The sequence below is a fragment of the Caenorhabditis remanei genome, chromosome X, assembly GCF_010183535.1.
Source record: "Caenorhabditis remanei strain PX506 chromosome X, whole genome shotgun sequence".
NCBI classification, from domain to species: domain Eukaryota; kingdom Metazoa; phylum Nematoda; class Chromadorea; order Rhabditida; family Rhabditidae; genus Caenorhabditis; species Caenorhabditis remanei.
The window spans coordinates 16369757-16397572 of record NC_071333.1 but is presented as its reverse complement, the minus strand read 5'-3'; the positions used below and the strand labels follow the sequence as shown (position 1 = coordinate 16397572).

The 27816-nt window shown below is 37.1% G+C and overlaps 8 protein-coding genes across 8 annotated transcripts; 5 read left to right on the top strand and 3 right to left on the bottom strand.

The window, feature by feature from the left end:
- Positions 1–2417: 2417 nt before the first annotated feature.
- On the top strand, positions 2418–4017 carry GCK72_025294 (uncharacterized protein; the record flags this gene model as incomplete). The annotated part of the gene is made up of 5 exons (XM_003100198.2): positions 2418–2483; positions 2758–2904; positions 3491–3620; positions 3667–3809; positions 3853–4017. The coding sequence occupies 5 exons, from the start codon at positions 2418–2420 to the stop codon at positions 4015–4017; spliced, it is 651 nt and encodes a 216-aa protein (XP_003100246.2).
- A 1464-nt stretch (positions 4018–5481) lies between these two features.
- On the bottom strand, positions 5482–5775 carry GCK72_025293 (uncharacterized protein; the record flags this gene model as incomplete). Its single annotated transcript, XM_053736276.1, has 1 exon — positions 5482–5775. The coding sequence occupies one exon, from the start codon at positions 5773–5775 to the stop codon at positions 5482–5484; it is 294 nt and encodes a 97-aa protein (XP_053579842.1).
- Positions 5488–6304, top strand: GCK72_025292 (uncharacterized protein; the record flags this gene model as incomplete). The annotated part of the gene is made up of 3 exons (XM_003100134.2): positions 5488–5604; positions 5650–5889; positions 6191–6304. The coding sequence occupies 3 exons, from the start codon at positions 5488–5490 to the stop codon at positions 6302–6304; spliced, it is 471 nt and encodes a 156-aa protein (XP_003100182.1).
- A 462-nt stretch (positions 6305–6766) lies between these two features.
- On the top strand, positions 6767–7554 carry GCK72_025290 (uncharacterized protein; the record flags this gene model as incomplete). Its single annotated transcript, XM_003100155.2, has 3 exons — positions 6767–6815; positions 7006–7322; positions 7375–7554. The coding sequence occupies 3 exons, from the start codon at positions 6767–6769 to the stop codon at positions 7552–7554; spliced, it is 546 nt and encodes a 181-aa protein (XP_003100203.2).
- Positions 7002–7382, bottom strand: GCK72_025291 (uncharacterized protein; the record flags this gene model as incomplete). The annotated part of the gene is made up of 1 exon (XM_053736275.1): positions 7002–7382. The coding sequence occupies one exon, from the start codon at positions 7380–7382 to the stop codon at positions 7002–7004; it is 381 nt and encodes a 126-aa protein (XP_053579841.1).
- Positions 7555–11753: 4199 nt separating the features above from the next.
- Positions 11754–17145, top strand: GCK72_025289 (uncharacterized protein; the record flags this gene model as incomplete). The annotated part of the gene is made up of 14 exons (XM_053736274.1): positions 11754–11817; positions 11867–11942; positions 12066–12324; positions 12775–13072; positions 13459–13654; positions 13702–13766; positions 13813–14163; positions 14207–14318; positions 14366–14720; positions 14768–14874; positions 14939–15582; positions 16140–16650; positions 16704–16969; positions 17024–17145. 14 exons carry the CDS (start codon positions 11754–11756, stop codon positions 17143–17145), a joined length of 3426 nt encoding a protein of 1141 aa, XP_053579840.1.
- Positions 17146–19202: 2057 nt separating this feature from the next.
- GCK72_025288 (uncharacterized protein) lies at positions 19203–20120 on the bottom strand (the record flags this gene model as incomplete). Its single annotated transcript, XM_053736273.1, has 5 exons — positions 19203–19348; positions 19405–19534; positions 19584–19717; positions 19907–20006; positions 20085–20120. 5 exons carry the CDS (start codon positions 20118–20120, stop codon positions 19203–19205), a joined length of 546 nt encoding a protein of 181 aa, XP_053579839.1.
- A 5022-nt stretch (positions 20121–25142) lies between these two features.
- On the top strand, positions 25143–26261 carry GCK72_025287 (uncharacterized protein; the record flags this gene model as incomplete). The annotated part of the gene is made up of 4 exons (XM_003100242.2): positions 25143–25235; positions 25726–25900; positions 26040–26158; positions 26202–26261. The coding sequence occupies 4 exons, from the start codon at positions 25143–25145 to the stop codon at positions 26259–26261; spliced, it is 447 nt and encodes a 148-aa protein (XP_003100290.2).
- Positions 26262–27816: the final 1555 nt, after the last annotated feature.

The following is a 27816-nucleotide window of genomic DNA, read 5'->3' as shown; positions in this document are numbered from 1 at the left end:
AAAACCGGCTCTCTCCTGTTTTTTCTCATTCTCTCCCTGTCTCTCCTGTACGGCTCATGCTATGTTGATATTTATTTGTGCACATTTCACTTTTGGTTTATGCTCCAAGAAAATGCTGGATCAGTCAGAGCACTGGGTGCAAATTTGGGTTAGAACCATGGTTGGGAAACTCCCGATCCGCTCTGTAAAAACTGTAGTCGAATCTTCGACTATGTTGTTGAATATTGATAAAAACTGAAGTGTACGAGAGAACTTTGACTATTTTTTAAATGAAAATTTCAAAAAACTTTTAAAAAATGTTGTTAAAAAATGTGCGCATTTTTTTGAATCCGGGCCGACCGGGCCCGGTCGGATCTGTAAAAATTTATGTTAGCTCGGCATGGGATTTCCCAACCATGGTTAAAACCGTGCTCCTGCAGGTGCAGATATTAGGAGAAACGTTTTGTAGTGATCAGAATTGTTCGAAAAATGGATTAAAAACTCGTTAAGAATACAAAATCATTTGGAATCCCCGAGCTAAATGGATATTACTCACTTGTTCATTTTTCCTGATTTTTCTGACGTCCATCTAGTTCACACTCTGGTCTCATTTCCGATAGTCAAATTAAGTTTTGTGTTTTCCCATCCTTCCGTTTCTGGTCACTAACTAGGAGGTCGTTTTCTTTCATTTCTCTGAATCTCTCCCCCTTTCTCAGGTTGAAAGAAGGAATATTGTTGCTTTGAAGAAAACTGATGGCTGGCACACTTGTCAACATGAAATCTGTTTATTTACCCCTATTATCAATCAGAACCCCCCCCCTTTTCTTCTCCACCTTTTACCATCATATTTCCCTCATTTCGTGTTCTTATCAGTGCAGAGGAGCCCATAGGTACTATCACATGTTTTGCTACCATCTCAACTGATTTTGTATTTCGTCCATGTCTGCTGTACAAGTAACCACTACTATGTTTTAGTCTATCAAGTATTTTTTCCAGTTTCTCACAGCGTCTTTATTCTTTTCAATTTTTATAATTTTATGTCATAGCTCACTTTGATACAAAATAATTGTTGTTTTCAACACTATCATGTGACATTGATAATATAGTAAACAAAATTTCAACTATTTTTGATTCGAGTTTCGAAACAGTTTTTATGTCAGCTTCAACAAAACAACCTAACTTTTTTCTGATTATTTTACCAGAAACTATCAACTTAATAGTACTAAGTGGAACATTTTAAAACAACCACTAATCATTACCAGGATCAAAAATCTTTGGCAAGAGGAGATCGAATCTAATCAAATTTAGACGGCTGACAGCGCTCAGTGTTAGTGTTTTGACTCTTGTTGTGACTCCCACTGCCCCACGCGTTTTCACTCCCGTTTTTTCACTCGTTTGTCTGTTGCTTTTTTTTTTATTCTTGCCTTTTTTCTATTCAGTCAGTTTCTTTTTTTTTTCTCATGATGTGGAAACGCGGAATTTTTCACTCAGATATTCGTTCTGGCATGGTTACAATGGTTACAAGCCGACACACACTTATTTTCTATTCCTTTCGAGACTTTGTGACTTTTCCCCCTGTGAAACTTAATCTGATATATGTATAGAGAGTTCGGAAACTAAATTTAATTTTTACTCTAAAACTCTGAAACGTGTGATCAGAAATTCAGAATTTACAACTCTCCACTATACTCCAGGTCGGAATTTTCCATGACAGTCATTTCCTTACCAGAGCTCAGACTTTTCAAAAAAAAATTCGCCAAAATTGTACTTTTCTGATTTTCTGAAAGTACATCTTTCTACACCTCTTCAGACCGGAAATATCGGAATTCTTTTAAGAACACGCCCACTTTTTCTGGTTTAAGACTCTCAGGGCTCATTTTTCAGTCAATTTTTTAACAGACCCTGAATTTGTTTCCCAAAACATTTTTTTGTCCCAGCCGATTCAATCTTGACAAAAAACCCATCCATTTTCATTCTTTCTTGCGTCGTCCCATATTTATATTTTTCTCGTCGTGTGTCCTCCTATCCATGCTTTTCCTTTTCTTCTTTTCTCTATTTTTTTTCAATTGAGCCCGAATCTTCACTAAATCAAATTCTCGTAACGTATAATTATTAGGCCTTGAAAATGGCGTCACGCTCTTGCTGTCCACAACTCCTTTCTCTTCTTTCACTCCACCATTTTTGTTTCACCCAGCACTTATTTCTCGATCTTACTTTTTTGCTTTTTCTGTTCAGTTCTTCCTTTTTTCTCTCGAATGACTTCCTATGTAAAATTGAACTTCAAAAATGGTTCTTTTCCGTTCTCAAATTGCATTAGTGTCTCTCATCCGGCTCAAGTAGTTGAGAGCTACATGTCTTCCAGCCCCGTCACTTTTTTCACACGGTAGATTTGTCATTTCTCATCTTATATTTCCGATTTTCAGGGTTCAACCGGGTCTATGTCAGATAATGCAGCAAAATGCACACAGACGATTTCGAAGAATCTACTTTTGCTTTCTGTGCTGGTAAGTCGTACAACATTTGATCATTTTGTAAATTCGAAAGCTAGCGCTACATTTTTGTAGTTGACAACTATTTGATAGCTCCGACCACTTTTGAGACATACACGATAAAAGTTGGTCACTGTAACAAAACTACACTGACCAAAATTTGTAGGTTCACAGTGACCAACTTTGACCATGTATATCTCAAAAGTAAAATCATCAAAAGTATACTTGATATTATAATTTCATAAATCTCACAGCTTCACCAAGTTATTTAACCAACCGAATATTTTAGCTCGTCGAGTCCCTGGTGATAATTCCGTCGTTGGTCTTCACAACCCTCAATGTATTCGCATCCGATGAAAATCACTATAAGGCATATCACCCGGAGCTCTCAGAAGTCGTCAAGTTCCACTTCCTACTCCCAATTTTTGTATATCAGGTTAGTACATTTTATGTCTTGTACTGTCACATCTGTACTGCTGCAAAACTAAGCGGCACCTGGTTTGCACGAATACGAATCTGAGGTGTTATGTTGATTCAATTTGATTTTATCGCAGCTGTCTCAATATGGACAGCAAAATTAATGTGAAATGAGTGAGAAGAAAGGAAAACGGGGAGGAGGGAGTAAAAACAAAGCGCATACCATTATATCTTTTCCTTCTCTTTCTCTCCGTCCTATGTCATCATTTTTCCTACATTTCCCGCAATATATTTTGAAATCGGACACTGGGAAATCGGAGATGTTTTGGCGCCTGCTGGTCACCGATATACTACCAGTTCCTTTTTGTGGTGTATCAAAAATCTGGATATTAAAAAAGGGGATGGTGTTTGAATTCTTTGTGGTCGGACCAATTATTACACACGAATCTGAATCTCTATGGGCAGAGGACAGATGAAAGGGAGAAATAGTAACAAAGGGTTGTCTAGACCAGAAGTACAAGTGGATGAGGAAAACTGACACAGAGAAAACGAACTTAAAGAATAAAGTGATGCTATAATCAAAGGAAGACTTTCTAAATTTTCAGATCATCTGGCTTTTATCAAACATTGTTTCTGTCGTAACAGTGCACTGCAACACCCCATATTTTTTCTTCTTTACTCTGATAGTTCCTTGTATCGGGCTTCTTCTGAGTATTCTTATTTTGATACCAGCAAGTAAGTTTTGGGTGCAGGCAATGCAAATTTTAGTATTTGTTTTTAGTTGAATTACTCATTGAGAGGAATTTCAACGTCAGTGGATTCTACCTGGGATTTGTATGCGGATTGTCTGTATTCGTAGTTTTTGCAATTTTGTTCACAATTACTCGATGCTCTACGTTCCGAAAGATGATGAAAAAGCAAAAGGTGAGGATATTGTTTAAAATCATGAACCATAAGTATTTTTCAGGTTGTACAAACCACTGCTGAGAAATCACCTGAAGACCCTGTAGAGGAAGCCGCTGCACCTGAGCCCATCCGAATAAAAGATCCAGATGAAATCAGTATATCATTTAGTCGTCGATCAACCATGAGCATGAATGATGAGCTTTACGTGCCACCGCCACGTCGATAACTCCAAGTGTCCATAACCTTAATTCGATCTCTTTTCAAATCCTCCATCTTACTAACAGGTCCCTTTGTTATCAAAATGACTGCACAAACCGTTTTAAATGACCGGAATTTGCTTTAAACTGTAATTTTTTCTTTTTTTGTCTTATCATTTTAATAAATGTTGCCTTCCTTACCTGAACATTTGAAGGAATCACACAAAGCTGTTCTAAGCTTGGAAATTGACTTTTGTGTTCTGTGCGTTAGACGTAGACAGGTTGTGATAAAAAACGAAGAAAAAAGGAGAAGCTACGTGAGAACGTGAGAAAATGTGAGATATCCGTGTTCAGACTTGGAATACTGACGTGTATTTACATCAGTAGCTTTGAGGCAAGAGAGTCAGAGGATTCGGGATACTGTAATTTTCGAGAATACAAAAACACAATAAGGAGGAATTGAAAATTAATACTTTTATGGTTTAAAGAATTTCATACTTTTCAAGACCCGCGTACTTGGCGCCAAAATTCAAATTTGAAAATTTTTCGAATTTTTTCGCGAAAAAGTCGAATTTTCGACAATCATTCAGAAATAGAAGATATTCTAAAAAATCATCAAAAATGATTACATTTTCCATGAAAAAATTTTAAAAATTTTGAAAAAAATGTCTTTCAAAAATTTTTTCAGGCTCCCGGCCACAAGTGTGAAGAATTGTGTTTTCGAGAAAATGCAGTATGTCAAGACAAGAACCGAATCCATACTTGACTTTACCCAAACAACAGTAATTAAAATTCTCGATAATTATTACCCTGTTTACAAGTACAACATGTGCTATAAAGCCCTTTTAGATCAAGTTCGATAAGGAAACGAATGACATCTTCTTTTCAGTCTGAAGGTGTAAAAGCCCATTAAAATCCAGTTCCTTCAACCGTTCGTTACTATATCTGAGAAGAAGGTATATAAGAGAGAAATGAAACGACTTCTACAGTAACTTCCTCGTTTTTCGGCACTTTTTTCAATTGTGATCTAATCTGCATTTAGGTATCTATCTCTTCAAACTAGATCTATATCAGGGGTTTACCTTTCAACCGACCGAAGGTCGTCGCTAGAATCGACTTAAAAAGGAGCGGGTAGCTATTGAAATTTGGCACATACGCACTTGTCATTCTGATTTCTTGCCTTTTCCTCTTTTTTTTTTGAATGTCTGTGTTCTGCCCGCGGCGAACGATTGTCTGGCAACAGATAAAAATGGATATTCAAAAAAAAAGCCAGTTCTCACTTGAAGAAGCAGAAGCTATCTGTCTCCAAAAAGACTGCGTAACCCAATTAAGTTTCGGTTTTCTTTTTTGTCCACTGTTACGACTGTAGATTAATGTTACAAATCAGACGTACCTCGTTTTTACGTGTCTCCTTGTCGCCTTGAAAATTGTGTTTAAATACGTCAACCTTTTTCATTGTCTTTCTTCTTTTGCAGAAGTCATAATATAGACAGTCAAACATGAAGCTGATTCTTCTGATCGCTGTTTCCGCCGCCACCGTCTTCGCTGCCTATGACGATCTCCCAAAGCCAGCCGACCCATATGAGCCACCAGGTTACGAGCCAGAGCCAGAGAAGGTATGTGCTACTGTAGAAAACGTTTAATTCAATAATTCGTTTCAGCCATGCGAAGACAAGTACGTCAAGATCATCAACGCTCTCCGTGCCGAACTCGGAAAAGACGTCTCTAGCATCAAGTTCACCAACACATTGGGATCCCGTGTCCAGAAGGCTTTCGGATCTGCTCATGAAATCATGATGGCTCCAAGTGCTCCAACTCTTAAAACCAACTTCAACGGAACCATCTGCCGACAAGCCGCTGATGATGGAAACCACTACGTTCTCTACCCAACTCCAGGAAACGTAAGAATCTGGTCGAATTAGTTTTCAGAAGTAAAATTATAGCTCTCCAAAATTGTGCAGGTTCCAAAAATTTAATCTTCTCTGATTAGAATGACGTGTTCATGTTCAACATATCACGTATAGATCAAATCACAGAAATTTTAAGTGAAAGCAGGAAGTAAATGGAGAACTGAACCTGTTCCAGCATAGCAAGACGCGTATAGGTTGATATTTTATCACTCAAATCAGATTTTGACAACATTTCGCATAGAAAATTTTACAAATCCATGAAATTCATCCAAATTATCATTTTTCATTTCAGTACGATCTCAACAACGCCGCCCAAGAGGAATACTTCGAGAAGTTTGCTGAGTTCGCCGCTCTCGGAAAGGCCGCCAACATTGCCGATCTTCCAAAGGACCCACGCTCCGCTTAAACGTGAATTCTGCAAGATCTGCAACAAAGATACCGATTTCATTATTTACATTGTCTGGTTTCCATGTTACCGTTGATGTTTATCTCTCTGTAAATAAAGTTTGCATTCCAAAATCTACTGTTGAGTAACAAGACACAAACAACCTCGAAAATGGAATCTTATCTTACATACCAATCTTTTCGGTCTTCTTTACAATTTCAGTAGACGACCTCTGCCAAACTTTCTTATCGGATTTGAAAATCTTCTCGCGAGTCAACCAAAACGCCTATTAGTGGTACAGTTTTTCGAAATTAAAAGAGAGAAAAAGTAGGTAGAAGGCACAAAAATATCAATAGCAAAAGAGAGTCGCTACATTACTTGTTTTTCATCATACAAACTCTTATCGAGCATTTCATCGAGGTCATCTAAAAGTTGACTATAAAAGAGAGGTGTTGAGATGGAAAGGATGAGTGTTCAGTCACAATGAAGTTCCTCCTCGTACTCATTGGATGCATCTTCGTCGCCGTTCAAGGTATTCTCATTTCTTATTACTCTGAGTTTGCATGTTTCAGTTTTCAGTTTCTATGTTTCCCTCCGTTACTGCATGGTCCTCTAGGAGCGCATGTAAAAGATTAATTCATTAACCAAATAGCCAGTCGGAGTCATAACAATGGTTTAGTCCTCTAACTCAATAAATCAGAACTGAATCTGATATTTTTTAGGCCAAGATGACACCTGCCCATCGTGGAAGGACCGTCAACTTGCCAAGCCAGGCAAGCTTTTCTGCTGCGACAGCACTATCAAGAATGTCGTAGAGACCGGAATGAAAACTTTGGACTTGTTCGGAGCCGGTGGACCACAAACCCTTGGACCACTCGTCCAAACTCTTTCCAGCTTCATTCAACGCCACTTCAAGGTTGCTTATGAAGTCGTCATGGCACCAAAGGAATTCGTATTGAATACCAACTACAACGGAACCAAACTCTGCAAGTTCCAATCCAACAGCTACACCTTGGCGGTTTATGAAACTCCAGAATACGTAAGGATACCCCGTTTGTTTCAGCAAAAAAATCACAAAATTTCTGTTACAGTACGACATTAACGGACCGGGAGAGGTCTACTTCTACAACTTCGCTGCCAACGACAAACTTCACATCCCATCCGTCTCTGAGCACCTCAAGAAATTCGGAGGACTTGCCAACACTGCTACTGGAGGACTCTCTGGATCTGCTGGATCTCTCGCTGGCAGCCTTGGAGGCTGGGGACGTTAAATTCTTTTAAATGTGTCGAGTGGAGTGTTTGTGTTTTCAAAATAGTGTACTTCAAAAAAATTAAAAATAGAAAATCTTCAAAAAAAAACGAAACAAAACGGGGATCGTCATCATCAATTAATCTTTTTGTGCTAAATTTGAGAACCTGAGAACCTGAGAACCTGAGTCCAATAAAGCATTCAAAAATCCAACTGTTTGGTTTTCATTTTTCAGAAAGTTTATACAGTACAGCTCGAAAAGCTATCATTTTTGGCTGTTTTCAGTGGAAAATTACCAATTTTGACAGTGTATCTTGGTGGTAAACTACAAAAACGATGTGCTATTCACCGAAATACTGCCAAAGTTGTAAATTTGTCACTGAAAACAGCCAAAGTTGATAACCTTTTGAGCGGTACTTTTCAAGAGTCCCGATATAATATTCTTCACTGTTCGAAACATAACACAAAATATGGAAACGAAAGAATTCCGGTCACCTCCGGTCGCCGAGGTCGAGACGTGTGCAAGAAGAAGTTTTCTAAACAAACAAATTAACTAGTAGTCGGATGTTGATACATCTTCTCCCGCCCCCTTCAAAAGTGAATAAACATAATAGGGGGAAACGAACGCAGCAGCAACATCTCAAGTGTCATCTATCCTCCCACACTGTGGTCACTTTTGTTGAACACAAACGCCCCGTGTATGGAGTTGGTTGAGGTACCTTCGAAACGTTAAAGTGTCAACTTCCTTTTTCCTCCGGTTTTTCTGGTCTCAAAATGTTGCTAAACAAACAAGTTTGATAGATGAATAGATAGCCGGAGTAGGGAAAAAACCGACTTTGAAAATCAATCAGCCGTGGTATTGGTTGTAGACGGTGATTCATTGAGGCCATCGGCTTCATCTTTGATTCTGTATTCTATTTGATCTCAAATTTTTACACAAATTTTCATATTTTCCAGTTTCCGAAACTGTATTTCTAATTCACCCCATTAGTTTTGTAGATATGGTTCAAATCTTTTGTTTTTTGGTTCATTGACCCTGAATGCTTTAGTCTCTTTCTCTCCGGGAACGGAATCTAAAAAAAGTTTCCTTCCTCATAATTCTTATGAATCTTAGTGAAGACCCGTATGACAAATGTTCCGCTATGCATCATTTACCTTAAAATTTGGTCCTCTGCCGGGCTAATTGCATGGATTTACAAACTTAATCCTTATCCACCCTCTAATACATTTCCGCAGTGTCTGACCTTTTTGCTGTAGTTGGAGTGTACTCACTCAGCTTTTTCTTCTCTTCTATACATACTAGCTAACCATCAACCAGACTGTCCAACGCCCTTTTCCTGACCCCCAACAGAACGCCATCTATCATCCAGAATCGACGGTTTCCGAAACCCCGACGACTCACACTAATCATTCTCAACATTCTCGCTTCCCTTATCACTTTAGAGACGACGGGGTTGGATATGGGAAGCGACAGTGTGGGCGGTGGAAGTCGAAAAAGAAAAAAGACGAGAAAATCCAGTCTTGATGTCGAGAAAAGGCGCGGGGGTGGAAAGAGAAAGAGAAAATCCAGAAGAATTCCCGAAAAAGTTTCAAAGAAGGAGTTTCTCCTTCTTCAGTCATCCATATCAGACCCCGAAGCGAACACGTCCTATTGTCTCCCCTTCTCCCGATCTCGTGTAGGTTTTATTGTTTTGCCATCTCTCCCTGGATATTAATTTAATTAATCCAACTTGGCATTCACGGCTGTATTCAATTTCGAGATGAGGAGATTTCCTGAGGATAGTTGAAATTTGGTGGAGAATAGAAACATGTTTCTTCATCCTTGTATGTTGGATTTTTGCAAACATATTTTCATGACCTGGATAAAATTTGTTGAACACCTTATAAGTTTGTTATCAGATTTTGACAAAGCCAAGTGTTACGTCTAGTAAGATTGTGTTGGTTCTATCTCAATATTGTTTTTAAATCAAAATGAGTTTATCATCCTTGTTGTATAATTAATTATTATTACGTTTATTAACGTGCGAATCGGGCGTCCCTTATACCGTAAAACCCTTATACCGTAACTTTTGTATATAACTATGAAAGCGACTTTCAAGTTTTTGAATCTAAATCTGATCACACACAGCAATCAATTAAAATGGTAGAATGATTGTTCACAAAATGATCAATGTTTACTCTGTCCGTGAAAGTTATCATAGTTTGTACTCCCTTATCTAAATGTTTTGATCATTCATGTTGCATATGGCTTTACTTGTTGAAAATTCACTCTTCGAATCATTTTTTTCGTTTTTACCAACCTCCCACTCCATCGCAACTGTTTTTGAGTCTCCCAACTTTTCCTTTTTATTATCCACTAGATATCTCGCCCACACAGACATACACATTCCGAACAATGAGGTTAGCAAGTCATACTAGCATGTAGCTTTCTTCATAAAACCGTGTCTAAGAATGGAATCGGAAAAGGGAGAGAGAGAGAGAAACCCAATTGTCGCTTTCTGGTGAGGTGAAACAAAAAAAACGGGACGCAATCCAGTCCATTCTCGTGTATCTTCATCATCTCTGTTTTTTTGGCTTTTCTTGGCTTCTCATACTCCCACATCTTCTCCCCTCTCACTGTCCACTAGCCTGTCTCCATTTCATCATGCTTTCCACTCCTGGATACCTCCTCTATTAACTTGTGCGATTCACTCGGGAATCGCCATTCGATGACAACTTTCGATCCTTGTCTTTCAATTAATTCTTCAACGCGTTCTTTTTCTCCTCCTCAACTCTCGCTCCTATTTTTCTTTTCCCACTCATTTGGCTACTTGCGCCTAAAATCGGGTCTAATATCCGAGAAGGACTAAAACCCGATTCTCGGAAGAACAGTTGTTTCTTTGCCTCCCGATTCTATTCTTTGCACTTATCCAATAATGTAATCATCGAATTAGTTGTGCCCACTACCGCCGTTCGTTTACATAACAAGAAAACAATGTGGGGGCGGGTATCCAGTTGCGGTCAAGATTGCATGGTGATTTCTGGATATAGACACAATGAGTTCTATATTTAATTGGTTACTTTGTTACTCAAACTGGTTAGCTTTATATTTTTGTAACAACTATTTGACCGTCATTGAATACTTCTGGAAGACACTTTCTTAGTCTCACTAGGGAATGATCCAAACGTATTTTGGAGATCTGGATTCAATATATATCAATGAAAAGCTGAGACCGTTCGCTTTTCGAATACGTATTCAAATTTTGCCGAACGTTTTTGTGGAAGAAGTTATTCAGGTTTATGTGAGATCTTAGTATTAAAAGTAAAAACTTTAAAGTCACGTAAATCTCTCAAAAAGTGGAATCAGCGGGATTGCAATGAACCATAGTATGCTTTGAACGACGGGGATCATTTTGAGGCGTTTTTTTCCATGAGCGATAACTCTTTTTTTAAAGTTTCTCAAACATTGTTTTTGTCTGACTGTAAATGTTTCATATAAGAGTTTACAACAATTCATTTACTATATAATCGAATAAATGACCTGAAAACGTTAATAGAATGTTTCAGGAAGACCCTCTTTTTCATGTTAGTCTCAGAATCATTTGACCAATTATCCTACAAACAAATAACAGATAAATCACGTAGTCTCTTATTGGAAACTAGGTTTCACCCACTTTTCTTATCACTTATCAGCGGTCGAGATATTTGAACCTTTTTTGTCTTATTCTTATCAACTGACATAATTTATCCATGATTTTATTTTGTTTATTTCTAGGGCGGCGAGGTCATTGATAAATGTTCTTTTAATTTTTCTCTTTTCCACTCCTTAAGTAACAAAAAGTGTTACAAGATCCCGAACGATGATCGTTATTCTTGACGGTCGTTATTCAGACGAATCACATATTTTGTGGCACCTTCTCACTCTCCCCGGGAAGTCTTTTTCGGAAAATAAGTGGCTTAGGATGGAATTGTCTTCATCGCTTCCACTTCCATATTCCTTCTTAGCCATTGAATTCCGACCTCGTATCACACTCTTTTTCTTAAGACCATTTCATTCACTTTTTGTCTATTCGCCCCATTCTTATGGACGACTTTTGACGCCTTCAAGAAAATTGTTGCGCATATTTTCCATCCCACTTCATTCGTTTTGTTCTATTTCGCGCCATTTTCTGACAATTGAGTGACCCTCTTATTTTACAGACCCCCCTCTCCAGAAAATATTTCTTCCGATTCAGTGTTCCTATGACTTCAACGTTTTTAACAGGCGTACTGTGCCTGTCGTTGGTGTTAATCCAACAGGTATACGGTAAGTGACCAAACGTTTTTATTTGTGGAAAACTGTGGATTTTTTTCAGGAGAATGTTCACCAGAATTCTTTGCCAGGAGTATACGATATGATCAAGCTGTTGCGATAGATTTTTATTATACAGGGTGAGTACGTGGAAAATATGAAAATTAGAAAACATGACGAATGAATAATATCGGGAAACTAGATTTTGTTATCGAGTCTTCTAAATTTCATTTCAATTCATTTCCACGACCTGTTCTTTTCAGGATCAACTTAGCTTCCGTGAATGAATGCGCCACCTTCTGTTCGCAACGTGAATTTTGTCGAAGTGCTGTCTACAACAGTAGAACAAAGACATGTGGAATTTCGTATGAGTATACTGTGGCCTGTGCTTCTAGAACTCAAAGATACAAGGAGTATAAGTTGGAAGAGGGGCAAGGAACTGACTTGGTGCAGATCGCTTGTGTGGATGATTGTAGAAATCGGGAGGAGAAAGATACGGATAAAAAGGAGAAAAAAGTTCCAGTAAGTAATATTTTCAGTTGGTATTGTTATACAGAGCTGATATCATATTTTGTCTTTTTGAGTTGAAAATGACAAACTTCGAGATATTTTATGGATCAATCAGATCCAAAGTAGAACTTCATTTTTGTGGCTGATAACTTTTCTGTACGGGAAATTTTTTAGAGAGTTATAGTTATTTAAAGTAGAGAGCTCAAAAAACGCACAACTTTGCACTGAAATGGGTTTAAGAGTGAAATTGCTTTGTCGTGATGTAACTTGCTAGAGAGCGTCCGTACAAAAAAGTTGCCAACTACAAGAATAGTGGTCTACTCTTGATCTGTTCAATCCAAAAATTTATATTGTGGGACATTTAGTTTTACAATGACATACTCTCAAAGTTGGACAGTTTTAACTAAAAAACAAGATATTTATTGATAATTTTTGGCCGTACTGTAGCTACTCCTCTTCTAGGTCGGAATCATCACCGGCGAACCAAACGACGGTCATCCAAAAGACACATCATCATCGGGCAACAGTGTGATCACCGATCCACTAACAACACCCTCTGTTTCCAAGTTATCATCCACTTCCACTTCATCCAGCAACTTGGAAACGGAACGTCCACGCGCCGAAGGATACGTCACTCGTCTCATTCTCGCCAACATCAGCAGTCTCCGAGACGGTGGAACTGGATCGGTTGAACCTCTCACTCTACAACAAAATGACGCAAGTGTCGCAAAGGGAGGGAAAGGAGGGGATGGTAAAAAAGGTGAGAACTCACTACTTCTTTCACGCTTGAATGAACTACTGGGACAGTTGACTTAGAGTAAAAGTGATGATACTTTTATGAAAATATGTTTGTTCTTATTGAAATTTTTGGAAGTACACCTTTTTAGGCAAGGGATCAGTAGGACAGTTGACTTAGTAGGGAAGGATCCCGGGCCAAGTTGGAGTTACAGGTCTTTTTTCACGAGATTGTTTTGCAAAAACAGAATACAGCTTTGAAATCAGCACAAAACTTCGGTTCTAGTAATATATATCTCGTCCTGTAACTCCAACTCGACTCGGGACCCTTTCCTAGTTAGATTAAAAGTGTTGATACTTCTATAAAATCATGTTGTTTATTTGGAAATTTTTGGAACTTCACGTTTTTAGGCAAGGGACCAGTGTGCTACCGTACCATCCGTCATCGTTACCTTTTGGGAGCCGACTTTGAAGAACACGACGTCGATTCTGTAAATGATTGTAGATGTCTCTGTGCTGCAACCCATCAACCCAGTAACAAGAAACACAAGTGCCTCTCTTTCCAATTCAGAAACAAAACTTGCACTTTGAATAAGGGAAACCATTTGTGAGTTTCATTTTTTTGGAAATCAAGATGTACCAAAAACGTTTCAGGGGACAATACGATTTGATTGAGCAGCGTAAGACATTGTACCAGTATGTTGGTTGTGATCCAGAGAGTAAGTAAAATAACATTTTTTTGAATTTCTATTTGATTTCTTCTAGTCCTCCTCGAAACTGCCTCGTCGAAGTGTCCAAACTTCAAGACCGGATCCAAATCTGCTGATGAGAAGAAGGAAGAAGAGAGAAAGAAAGAAACTACTACTAAAAAACCAAAAGTAGAGTTAGTGACAGCTAAGACTGTGGAAGGTGAAAAAAAGAAGAAGGCCACCGCCACCAAAAAGCCAGCAGCCACCAAAAAGACTACCACAAAGGCTCCAACCACTACCACTGAGCAACCCACGACTACCAAGGAGCCATCAACCACTGCGGTCCCAGAAAAGAAGTCGAGACCAACTGGAAATGATGTTGGAGAAGAGAATACTGTAGAGACTAAACCAAAGGAAATGGTTATTAGTTAGTGAAAATACCTTTAAAAATGACTGAATATGTATTTAAGAGCGTGATGGCTGCTTCGAAGTAATTGATGATCATCTTATGGTTAGTGTCGCTGGAGGTCTTGAACATGATGTGACTATCGAGGAGTGTCAATGCATGTGTGCCAACAGCAAGTGAGTTTCTAAGTTAGGACTCAACTATTGAAACGTTTGTCTTTCAGAAAATCCGGACGATACGAGTTCCAATGCAGATCTGCTACTTACTACCACACAGAAAAAGATTGTATCCTCAACTTGGAGGACAGAAACATGAAGAGTAAGCTTTTCGAGAGACAATTCATTAGTCTCAACGTGTCCTACATCGGAATGTCTTGTGAAATCGATGAGACGGTGACGAGTTTGGGATCATTGGCTACTAGTGGTTGTAGAAGACAGCAAGAAACTACGACTGGAGAACCAGCTAAAGAGCTGTCGACAAAGAAAAATGGATTGAAATCCGATGAATGTTATGTTGAACTCAATGACTTCGTGTTAGAGGGAACCGCGATTGCAGTAGAGACTGCAGTTACTCCAGAGGTAGAATTGACAATAGAAATAGATTATCATTGATTTTATTGTTACAGGAATGTAAATGCAAATGTGCTGAAGGTCAAAAGCTATACGGAGAGGAGTGTGCATCTTTCTTGTACTATTATGATAGCAAAACCTGTCTTATTAACAAACAGAACAGGTAAAATTTTTAGCTTCTTCAAAGAAGCTTCTTCAAATGACTGTACAAATTGTTTTTCCTACAGATTCTCCAATCCTGAAAAATTCAACTTCGTGCCAAGCATCAACCAATCAAGAAGTTACTTCGAGTGGACTTGTGCTAACAAAGATGAAGCCAGACATAAGTATCGTGCTGATGTCTGTAAAGTAGAGCCAGAGACAGTAGAGGGCAACTTGTTGAACAACGAGAGTGACCCAGTTGAAGTCAAGCAAGACGAGAAGATGGCAGAGGAAACCGGAAGGATGAAAAGATTGGATGAGAAGGAGTTCTTGGACAAGCTTGACAAAGTTGTAGAATCTCAGGAAGTAATTGAGAAGAAACCAAAGGTCACCACTAAGAAGTCTGAACATATTTTGGACACTGAGGAGGTTCTGAAGAAGATTGAGAAGGTTGAAGCAACTTCTACTACAGAAGCTGCTACAACCACGGAGGAACCCACAACTACAACTGAAAAAGCTACAACCACTACGGAGGAGGTCACAACGACTACTGAAGAGGTGACAACTCCGAAGAAAGAAGAAGTGAAAATGAAGCCGATGGATGAGAAATCTTTAATGGAGAAGATCAATCAAGCAGTAGAAAAACTTGAAGAGTCTCGGGAAGTTACAGAAACTGCAACGGAAGAGCCAGTGACAACCACAACTGCAAAGTTGATCTTGAATACTAAAAGTGAGTCATTTGTCTGACAATGAAAGTCTTTAAAGACGCGTCTTTCAAACTATCTATAAATTATGTTATAGGTACTTTCGACTACAGAAAATCTATTTTTGCCGTCAAAATCTGTTAGATATCTCTGCGAGCCGAGTTATGAGCTCTCAAACTTTTTATATGGTCAAGTCCTTTTACATGTAATTTCGAGTCGACCGCATAAACACCACCGCGCGGTTCCATTTGTGTTCGCCAGCGGTTTTCCTGTTCTCATACGTTGCAAAAATGAAAACATCTTTGCGTATACTACATAGTTGCCGATAGGGGACATACGGAACCGCGCGGTGGCGTATATGCTGCCGATTCGCAAATCCATGTAAAAAAGCTTAACCATATGAAACGTTTGAGAGCTCATAACTCGGCTGGCAGAGACATTTTGCCGGTTTTGATAGTAGAAATGTACTCCACGAAACGTATCTACAACCAAGTTTATAGATTGTCTGAAAGCCATTCCAATTACTTCCCTTGTGAAAATAATACAGCTGACTCTTGTCATTTTAGAAACTTTTGTTTTTCAGAGAGTTCATTGAAGGAAGTCAAAAAGACAGTTACAACTGATTTGGATAATCACAAGAATGAGACTATTTCTATGAAGAAAACCGACCAGAAAACTATTGAAACCTTGCTCAAAGCTAAAGTCACCGAAGGGTCTAACATTGATTCTGCAGAGCAAGAGAAACTTGTCACAGACCCAAAGCACGTCCAGATGAAGAAAGTGCAAGCTCAAGTTTTGGAGAAACTCGCTCAAATGAAAATCACTGAGTCTTCAGCTACAGAAACCTCTATTCCAGCTATCCTAGAGAGCGAAACCGAGAGCACATCTTCAGAAGTAACAACACAAGCAAATAAGGTTTCTAGAAAATCAAGCATTCCGGAAGCAGAAGGACTCGAAGATGATGAAGTGGAAGACCACATTGGAGATGAGCTTTCAACGGGATTGGATGATGAACCAACTAGTGAACCAGCACCAGAAAGCACGATTCCAGTTACGTCGACAACTGAGAAAGTTGTTACTACAACTACATCAAAGTGAGTAAAAAAATCTGGACGAAAATTGATAAGAAAATGGTAAATTTTTTCAGAGCAAAAGCCAGTGGAGTGAAGACTCACAAGTTTGACGAAAAAGTTGATAAGAGTGGAATGCCACTCCCAAGAACCACCACCACTACTGAAGAACCTACAACTACCGCTGGTTATCCACCAGCCGGAAGATGCTCATATTCGGCTCTCTACCAAACATCTTTCCTGGGACGTCGTCTATTGAAAGCTGTTCGTGTGAAGACCCCAGCAGATTGTTTCGCTGCCTGTTATGCATTAAGATGTAGATCAGCAAATTTGATTGCTCAAGGTAATAAATCTCACAAAGTAGTCTAACTTATTCCAAATATTAATTAATTCACAGGAGAATTCAATAGCTGTGAACTTTACCGTGACTCGCTCATTGACTACCGCCGTCCTGACATGATTGGTTATGATGCTTCTACAGTATACTTTGATGGAATCAACTGTGATGGAACCCCATAAACAAGTTTTTGAAAACTAATATTTCATATTTTCGGGTCTCTTTCATGCCAGTATGATTAACAAATTGCAATCAAAACATATGCTCCTCTATTCATTAATAATTTTTCTTCTGATATCATTTCTTTTTAGTTTCTATTTTTTTCATAAAAATTTTTATTTATTATTTATCTTAATAATAAGTTAATAAATTATTTTTTTTAAGAGGCGTTGTCTGTAAGATGAGGATTCCTCTTGGCACAGTTGCAAAAAGTTGTTTCAATCCAAACTCTTTTTACAGAATATGTACCCCTATGGTAGTGATTTACAAAAAATATGTCACCAGTCTTCTATGACGTCATCATAGGAAAATATGGCCAATAATTGACTTTTCACCCAAAAATTCATGAAAATTTCAATTTTTCAAATAACTTTAGGAAACTTTGGCAACATGTTAGGAGTGATTTTGACTACCCCTACACAAATTTTCAGCCCCTCAGACACCCCAGAAACCGTTCAAGTGAATTCCATTTTCATGTTTTTCCAACTTTTCTCCAAAAATCCCTCTAGAAGTACTCAAATTTCAAATCGTATTCGTATTCTCCGCAAAAAGTTCTATTAGGTCCAGTTAAAATCATCAGAAAACCATTGCACCATTTTGAGATTTTTTGATTTTTTCAAAAATCACATAAGGGTCCCCCCTTATGAAAAAAAAATTTTCACGAAAAATTCAAAGAAAAAATTTGTTTCGAAAATAATCAGAATATTGAGAAAAGACTTAGAATAAACCAATTCCGAGATTATACATCTCAGAAATTGGTTTGAACCGATTTCGTTTTTTTCTTCATCGAAATTTTTTCCCATTTTTTGACGTTTTCATCAATAATTTGTACTGAAGTACACAAATTTCAAGTAATGTACTTGATACTCGCTACATTTAACAAATAATCAAAATAAGACAAATGAAAAACCATTGGACCATTTTGAGATTTTTCCATTTATTTCGAAAATCACATAAGGGTCCCCCCCATGGAACAAAATTTTTATCGAAAAAATATTTCAACATTATTTTGATTCAAAAACGTTCAGAACATTGACCCAATATTACAAGACGTTTTGTAAAAGAGTTTTGAACGTTTTTGAATCAAAATAATGTTGAAATATTTTTTCGATAAAAATTTTGTTCCATGGGGGGGACCCTTATGTGATTTTCGAAATAAATGGAAAAATCTCAAAATGGTCCAATGGTTTTTCATTTGTCTTATTTTGATTATTTGTTAAATGTAGCGAGTATCAAGTACATTACTTGAAATTTGTGTACTTCAGTACAAAATATTGATGAAAACGTCAAAAAATGGGAAAAAATTTCGATGAAGAAAAAAACGAAATCGGTTCAAACCAATTTCTGAGATGTATAATCTCGGAATTGGTTTATTCTAAGTCTTTTCTCAATATTCTGATTATTTTCGAAACAAACTTTTTCTTTGAATTTTTCGTAAAATTTTTTTTTTCATAAGGGGGGACCCTTATGTGATTTTTGAAAAAATCAAAAAATCTCAAAATGGTGCAATGGTTTTCTGATGATTTTAACTGGACCTAATAGAACTTTTTGCGGAGAATACGAATACGATTTGAAATTTGAGTACTTCTAGAGGGATTTTTGGAGAAAAGTTGGAAAAACATGAAAATGGAATTCACTTGAACGGTTTCTGGGGTGTCTGAGGGGCTGAAAAATTTGTGTAGGGGTAGTCAAAATCACTCCTAACATGTTGCCAAAGTTTCCTAAAGTTATTTGAAAAATTGAAATTTTTATGAATTTTTGGGTGAAAAGTCAATTATTGGCCATATTTTCCTATGATGACGTCATAGAGGACTGGTGACATATTTTTTGTAAATCACTACCATAGGGGTACATATTCTGTAAAAAGAGTTTGGATTGAAACAACTTTTTGCAACTGTGCCAAGGCCCAACACAAACATTCTCACTCTTACAGATAGTGCCTCTTAATCAAATTTTTCAAAATCGAATCACAGAATGTCATGTATATGTACACAAAGTAACGAACAAAGTTACCGATATGCTAGATGGCTTCAGTACCATCCGTGCTTATGTATTTCTTCTCAGTGTCAAGCCAGGAGAACAAAGGTCCGGACAGATGAAGGCAGAATAGACTGACCGATAATTGAGAAGAAAGGAATCCAGCAATTCTGAGTTTTCTTTCGCTACCTGAAAATTCGCTAATTAAAAACAATGTGTTTGAAATTTAAATTGATATTAATTACTTGTTTCTAAATGTGAGAATAACGTGGAGTAGTAGGAACAAAACGCAAGAAAATCCACGAAAAATTGTTGTTTTAGCGAAAACATTGCAAATAACACCAGGCATAAACAGTACGCGATTGCGAGTTGGATCTGAACAGAAATTATATATTTCTTATAATAATAAAACATAAATGCTCACATGATGCGCAATATATGGCTTGAACGAAGTGGAACTATGAGTGTCATATGCAAAGTAACTAAACACCAGAGCAATTGTGACGGTGACCACTGGCCACATTGCCATCGCCATGTCAATCATTTGTAGGTCACAATCTGAAAATAAGCAATTATTTTAGAGTGGAGAGTGATTATTCCCAACCATGGAGGAGTAGAATGAAGTGAAGAATTGCTTGAGCAATACTGACTATCCCGGATACGACCAGAGCTCCCTAAATAAATAATTAGAGATGGGACCCGTGAAATGACTCACCAAAGCTGACACATTCGTACAACAACAATAACTTTCAAGCTCTTGTCGGTACCTCCTGGAATTCAAGTCTTCACTGTCGAAACTGCTCTCCGAGCCAGGTTTGATGAACGTGTCAGATCGTAAACGGGACATCTGGAAGGAGTTATTATAGTTTTGAAAAAAAGGTTTGCATTCAGCTCGATTCCATTCTCAATTTTGAAAAAATCTTACGGATGCTTCTGGGTTAACAATTATAGTTACAGGCATAGTTAGTCAGTAATATTTAGAAAATACAATTTTTTGCAACAGAAAATTATAATGCAATTCTAGTTATTTACTTTTGAAATTTCCATTGTGGGTCCTAGAGATATTGTTCTTGAGAACTCTCGAGACAAACACTTTTCCAGCAATTCATTGAAAAGAAAGGAAGAAAAGCTGTGAGAGAGTGTGGCGAGAGTGCATCAATATCTGAAAGATGCTTTTCCAGAATTTCGAGAATCGCGAAACGTCATACAAACTGGAATATTGCACGAAGAAGTAGAAATAATAGGAAACGACAGCGGTTGTGCCACAAACCGCCCTCCTTTTCTTTTCATGAGATCTAATGAGAAGTTGACCAAAGGCTATGAATAGACGGAGAGAAGACAACGTAAGGGACAACTAGAAAAATGGAAGAAACCCCGTCCAAGAAAAGAGAAGATGGAGGAAAACGTCAAGGTTTATTTTATTCTGCAGAAAAAGTTTTTCGGTGGTAAGGCAACCAGAAAGGAGACACATGTTCGTGTGTCTCGCGGCAAACATAATGGATTTGTGTGCGTGTGCTGTTGTAATGTAGAAATGTGAAATGTCATGAGAAAAGATGCTTCTGGGGTGACTGTCTCTAAAATTTCAGTTTTTGTTTTTGGATGAAATGGAGGACACACTTTGTCTTAGCAGCCAAAAAATATGTTTTCCAAAAATAAAAATAAAGTTTTTTTTTTACAAAAATGTCAAAACTTCAAACTTGCAATGGCCTGGACCGGAACTCAGTACAAAAATTTGAAAATTTGAATTTTTCGAAAATATTTTGATGCTTTGCAAAAAATAGGAATGTTCGACTATGTTTTTGATTATCGATGAAAATTCAAGCGCTCATAATTTTTGAAAAAACCTCAAACATTTTGAAAAATTTTGTAAAAAAAATTGTGCACATTTTTGACTCCGGGCCGATATTTCGCAAGTCTGTAAAATTTTTCAGTATCTCTTTTTCGATCCATTCAATTTCACTAAAAATAAACAGGAAACAATAACCAGGAAAAACTATGACGTTTTGTTCTATTTTCAAAAGCCAAAAGTTTCATCCTCCCCCATCATTAATGAATATTACAAGTTCCCCTCTTTCCATTAATGGATATTACCTCCTCATCAGCAAAAGTGACTTTCGTCGACCTTTCTGGAAGAATAACGGGAATACTTTGAAAATCGTCGGATGACATAGCTGGTTGAATGTACATATGGAATGTACCACTCTTCATCATAATTCTACTTCACATAGCCCCGGAGAGTTACTTGATCTAATTTATTTCAAGGAGTATCATATGACAAGAAAACAGATACTACATCAACATACAATTTGTAATCGACACTTGGTTTTTTTCTTTCTCATATTCAAGGAGCAATTTGTCATTTTTCGAAAAATGATTTTTGGTTTTCGAATTTCTATTGGAGGTCAAGGAAAATTTGAAGAAGTTCAAAAATAAACAAAACTTTATGACCGTGGTTCTGACTAACATTTAATGTAAGACTAAAGAAAATTTTGAAAACACTAAACTTTATACATCAGACACAAAAAATATGAGTAAGAGTATACGTAAGAAAAAATGGCGGCTGAAAATGAAAAATAAAAACTAAAAAATAATGATGTTCAGTAGAGAGAAAAAAGTTGGGATGTTATTTGGTGTCTCTTGTTCGTTCAAAATAGGCCTCTGGTATTGAATTACAAATTTTTTACCTACCCATCAGACCTAGGCGGATATCAATATTCTAAAAAAAAAGAAGAATTTGAGAGCTCACTAAGCTCAAGAACAAAGTTCTGGTTCTTCCAAATAAGAAACATGACTAAAATGTAGCTTTTGAAATTTGTTTGAATATAACTGACCTGATAACTTCTCCTTGCCATTATACACTATTATCAGAACTCAATAAGACTTTTCGAATGACTATGGCACAAATCGATAGCAAAAAAATTGGAAAGCTTAAGAGACTCTATAAAACCTCTAATCAGAAATGTATTTGGCTCGAAAATAAGACAAATGCACAAGGGAAAAATTCTAGGAAAAAGTAATCTCTATATATTTTATGAGTTTTTGAAAATTGTATAGAGTTGATTGAAAACTAGAGTCAGGAAATGAGAAAAAGGTGAGAAAAACTAAAATTTGTATTTGAAAATTGAATTTCTCGCTGAATAATTGAGAAAACTTATTTTCTTAGACATTAGAAAATTTGAATAAAACAACAAAAGTCATAACTCACCGCTGGATGCTTTTTCATTTTGAAATTGTTATCCATTGTGTATAGAGTGACACCCAGAATAGTAGGAAAAAAAAAAGAATTTTGAAGGCGAGAAGAGTGAGTTAATTGTCTCAGTAGACTCAGTTACGGACGACGTCGTAACATTAACAAGAAGATTTTCATAAATAAAAAATAAGCGAGAGAGGCGGATAAGTGGGAACGAGACCCTACGAAAGTGGCCAAAAGTTACGAAAGTTCCATTGGGATGGCCTTCTTTTCCATGCCATCCACATCTCATTACGCCCGTTTTCGTGGAAAAATAGAAATATGATAGGTGTGGAAAATACGAGTAAAATCAGGAAACAGAGCAATAAGGGCATGGAACAGAAATTCGAGAAAAAGGACGAACCTTGTCAGATGACACTTCAGACACCAGGATACTTGATCTTGAACGATTCGTTCTCATTTTTATTCTGAAAATTGGAAAAAAAATCAGAAAAAAAAAGACAAGAAAAAATAGAGAATCCCAGCCGGGGCCCTGATACAAACTGCTAATAGGCATTAATTGAATTGTCAGGGGAGCTGGAGTCAGCTTTTCTCTTACCCAAAAAAGAAAATTCTATTCTAAAAATGAGTCCAAACTCTATCAGGCAAAAAATAAAGCAAAAAAGGAAACGCGATTTTTTTGGAACGACATAGAACCAGGAATGTGCAAAAATGGCTGACTGGAATAGGAATAAAGCGGGGATTCTAACGAGTATTTGTGTCATTTCCATCAGTAATGGAACCACGCTGAATTTCGCATTGAACAAAGAACACCAGACATCCGTTCGATTGTTTGAATGGAACAAAACCATGATTCATTGGAAGGAGAAGAAAAAATAAAAAAAATTGTGAGATGAAAAAGAGTGATTCTTACATGTTAACCAGAAGAGTAGGGATGAGATATCGGGTTTCTAAACATACGAACGTGTGTTTTTCGAAATAAAATTGAGACAAAAGAACAATATTAGGGAATAATGTTAATTAATATACATAAAATTTAAAAACATCGAATAATCTAAGGATGATATCGAAATTAAAAAACAACAATTGTTAAGTTTTGGTTTTTATTGCTCCCAAATATAGCTGACAGAGTCTCATTGTTCATCGCCAAAGAGTTGAAGACTCGAGCCTGAAAACTAATGTAGATCAAAAAAAGAAAAAGAGTAGGTCCACGCCGGGTTCGAACCGGCGACCTTCTGCGTGTGAAGCAGACGTGATAACCACTACACCAGTGGACCGCTTGTCGGAGTACACTCTCACTGCGTACACATTACTGCGTTCACAGCGTACAGCGGAGCGCGATAGTTTACTCATCACGGAAAATCGTTGACCATTCGAAATGATCTCAGTGAGTCAAGGGCTGGGTCAGCAAACTGTATGTCATCTCTCTGCCCGGCTCGAAGAGCCTGATAATGACGCCGAAATTCCAAATTCAAACATTATGCATTTTTTGAGATTATTGTTGTTTTTTGAACTAAAAACAGTGAACAGATTCATTTTAACAAAAAATAATGAACAGTTAAACAAAAAATACCAGATAGTACAGAAAAGCAAACTAAAGAATAAATTGAAGTTTTATTACTCCAACGACCCAGCCGTGTTGTTAAGTATTACCGGATGATGGTGGATTGAGAGAGAAGTGATTTGTTACAACAAATTTTGGTCCAAACAAGCGTCTATGTTTCAATTTCCTGCAAAGTCATATTTGACCTTTTTTGTTAAATTTTTATTTCCAGCTCCTTCTGCAATTTATCAAAACTGTTTTCCTATATAACTGACAGTTTTCTACCCAGATGAATGGGAAAAAGAAAAATAGAAAATGGAAATTACTGAGGTTTTCTATTAGGTTTTTTTCTTTTCAATTTCCGGTGAACCTATCTTATATACTGCACCCTTCTCTAGGAAGAAATGCTCATTAATTTCTTTTGGGGGTACACACCGCCGTCGGGTTCTCAGATTCATTCAAAAAGGTTTCAGCATTCCCTTATGCCTTTTTACACTCAAACTGTTCTCAGTTTTCTGCGAACGATGAATTCCAATCAAATTTCAATTCCTTATCGGTCCAACTCTCAATTTCCTGTTTTCTATCTTTTTCGTTTTTCTTTCTTTCTGATTTTTTTCTGGTGAGCAAACGTTTCTCAAAGGAACCTCCCTGTGTTTGTCTTATTCAATTCCAGTCTTCTTCAATTTTCTCGTTTCTCTCCAAAATCAGAGCAAGGTTGTCATTAAACGTGACAATCGTTGTAAGCTCTTGTTTTTATTGTCATCCCATCATTATCTTGTTCACGCTTACCGGATCTTGTGAAAAAAAAAACAGATTTCTTTTTTTTGGAGCCGAAGCAGTGATTTTTTCCTTCTGAAATTTGAAAGCTGGTGTCTGATTGTTTTGAGAAGGTCACAAGATCTCCGATAGGCAAATTCATATTACTTTGAAAACTCGGCTAATATTAGTGGTTATTATACGTATTCCTAGTTCTAATATTACAATAAATCGTTTTTTCGAGTTACTACTTAAAAAGTAGTCTCTCAATTATCACTGTCTTTTTTCATGCTGTCACATCATTTATTAAACTTTAATTATTTTTTATTCGAATTTTCATCTATAAAATAATGTTTGGTTTTAAGAATTCCGGAATTTTTCACAAGTTTTATACCATTTTTTACGTTGCCACAAAATCTTCGAAAACAGTTCGATGTCAGTTTCTATGTCACATTTTCAGTTTCATGACTAAATCTAAAACACCAATTGCAAAGATGGCAAAGTTTCATCCGCTCGTTATGACTCTAATCATCTACGCCGTTTCTGATGTCGCCTTCTCCGGAGCAGTTGCAATCTCGGCATTCAACGTAAGTTTCTTCAAACCATTCGCTTGTTTAAAGGCGTATTGCGGTCATTAATGATATTTTCATATTATAATGTGTCCGTTGTGACAAGTTCATTTTCATACTTCAAGAATTTTTAAAATCCGGTTCTTAAGCCGCCAAATACGTGGTCCGGAAAGTTTGTCTGTGAACAAGTACTAGAAATTTCACATCGGTGTAGATTTTTTTTCAGTATGCTACTATTTCTGACGTTATTTTCAATAATTTTAGCGTTTTTTATCAAGATATTACGAAAAATGATCGAAAATACCAATCGACGTCGAATTTCAAGACCACCACACTCAATTTTTTCGGCCTTTTCACTGACCAAACTTTCCGACGCTTGTTTTCAGCAGGTTGAGCACAGAATTTGAAAAAATTCTTGAAGTATGAACTTGTCAGAACGACTACATTACGATATGAAACTATCATAACTGACCACAATACGTCTTTAAAAAACCATGTGATGTTCTAGATGGAGGGAATGTGGTCCAACCCGTACTATCCACTTCTTCACTCGGGAATACTTCTATTCTCGATTCTGTCAGTGTACTTCATTGCGTACAGTAACATCAAGTTAGCTCTCGCGCTTCACGGACTCTTGAAACTGATTGTATTTTTGTGGACACTACATTCACTGATCTTTCCGGGTAAGTAAAAATGTTTCTTAATGTAGGTATTTTTGGGTTTTATGTATGTGTAAGGTGCGCCAATAATACAGTGTCATTTTTGGTTAGTTCTGAAATGCACTATCGTGTAATAGAGATTTGAAAATAAAACTGTCTTCAGAATTCTACCAAATCACCAAACAAGAAGCTGTGGCTGTTTCCCTCTACTATCTCCTTACCCTCGTTTTTGAGATGACTGCATTCTTTGTTATCAACAAGATGAACATTCCTTTTGTTCAGGTATTTATTTCATATTCCATGAATCCAACAAATCAGTATTTAGGATGACGAAGTCCCAGAGTACCTGGATTACGAAGATGAAGTCATGGTTACCTGCTGTTAAGAGTACTGTCTCGGAATTTATATTTCTTTGAATTTTTCCAGTTACTCCTTGCAAAATGCTCAAAACCTCGTTTACAGATCTCTGCTCCGCTTTTTCCTGAAAATTTTTTCCAGCTTCCTTTTAGAAATTTGCTAGACTATACTTGTATAATAAATGTACATAAATGACTAGAATTTATCTGCGCACTCTCTTAAATCATCCCAGCTGATTTATTTATCAAAATGATAAAATATCGTGGGGTACTATGAATGATTGGTATCCATTCAGGCAGAGAGAACCATAAATGTTCAACATTTCGCAACCTGGAGTGGTGCCACTTCTCAATTATGCAATAAATGAGATTATAGCCCAAGCAGGTTGTTGGTCTAGTCTGAAAACAAAAAAACGGCGCTAAAAATCAAATCGAAATCGCTTTTGTCATTCATTCTACAACAAAAATATCTCCACCTACGTACCAATCAAAACTATGAAAACCCCCGGATATGAATGACTGACTGGATAATCCGTGTTGCAAAATAAGGACAATTGGATTCTCCTGGCGTGATTCAGAATCAAACTAAAGTTTAGCCTCAACTGGGGTCAATGATCACAATGCTTTGTTTGTGCAAATTTTCGCACATGAGTCTCAAAGCTAATGAATCATTATCATTCAACAAAGTAATGAAAATTGTCTGTCATGTGAATGAAAAAGTTAAGAGTACTCAAGTGCACAACATTTTTTCTGAGGTTTGTTTTTTTGTGTCAAAGATCGAATTCCTCCCTTTTGCGTTCATAAAATGGAAGTTTTGAAGTATTTTTGAAAAAGTTTCGAAAAATATGATATGGTGCCTACTAGACCCATGATTGTAAGCAAATAACTTGGGAACTTAATTAAAGCATTTTTTAGACAACACAGCTCATCAGAAAATCAAAAGTATCTGAGAAATACAATTCATAATACAATTCATAGTGTAGTGATCTAAATTTCTTCATCTTCTGTGTCTTTGTAAACTTTATATGCAAGATTTCCATATTTTGAACATTTCATGAGCTGAAACATAGAAAAAGTTCAGTGAATTGATCAACGGTCGAGCAGGTGAACTCAGTGACTACAACTTTAACATGATTCAGTTTGTGATAGCTCAAATTCTGACACGTGCCAAAGGTCGTGTCGAAAATCAAGTCCAATCAAGGAAGTTTTTGAGTCACTGATGAAATTTTAATGATGTCTGTTTCAATACCTTTGGATGTTTAAAACGATGATCCCCCCAATTCACTATCACGTTTTAACCTCTGACCCCACTCGTGCTCATTCATATGCAGTTCAAAACGCTTGTGCATTGCTGCCTCCCCCTTACTACTAAAAACGGAGCATGAGGTGATTAGATTTCATCTAAACGTCACAAAACCTCTCCATTCGCCCCCACTTTAAAAGTTCAAACAACAGGAAACGTTTCGTCGTCGTCATCGTCTTCAAAAGTCCCAAATGCAAATGTGTTCTTTTTTCTCATGCTTTTTTAGGAGATTAATCGGAGTTTGTGTTTTCCTGAGGTAATCAAACGTCTGCAACATCTGG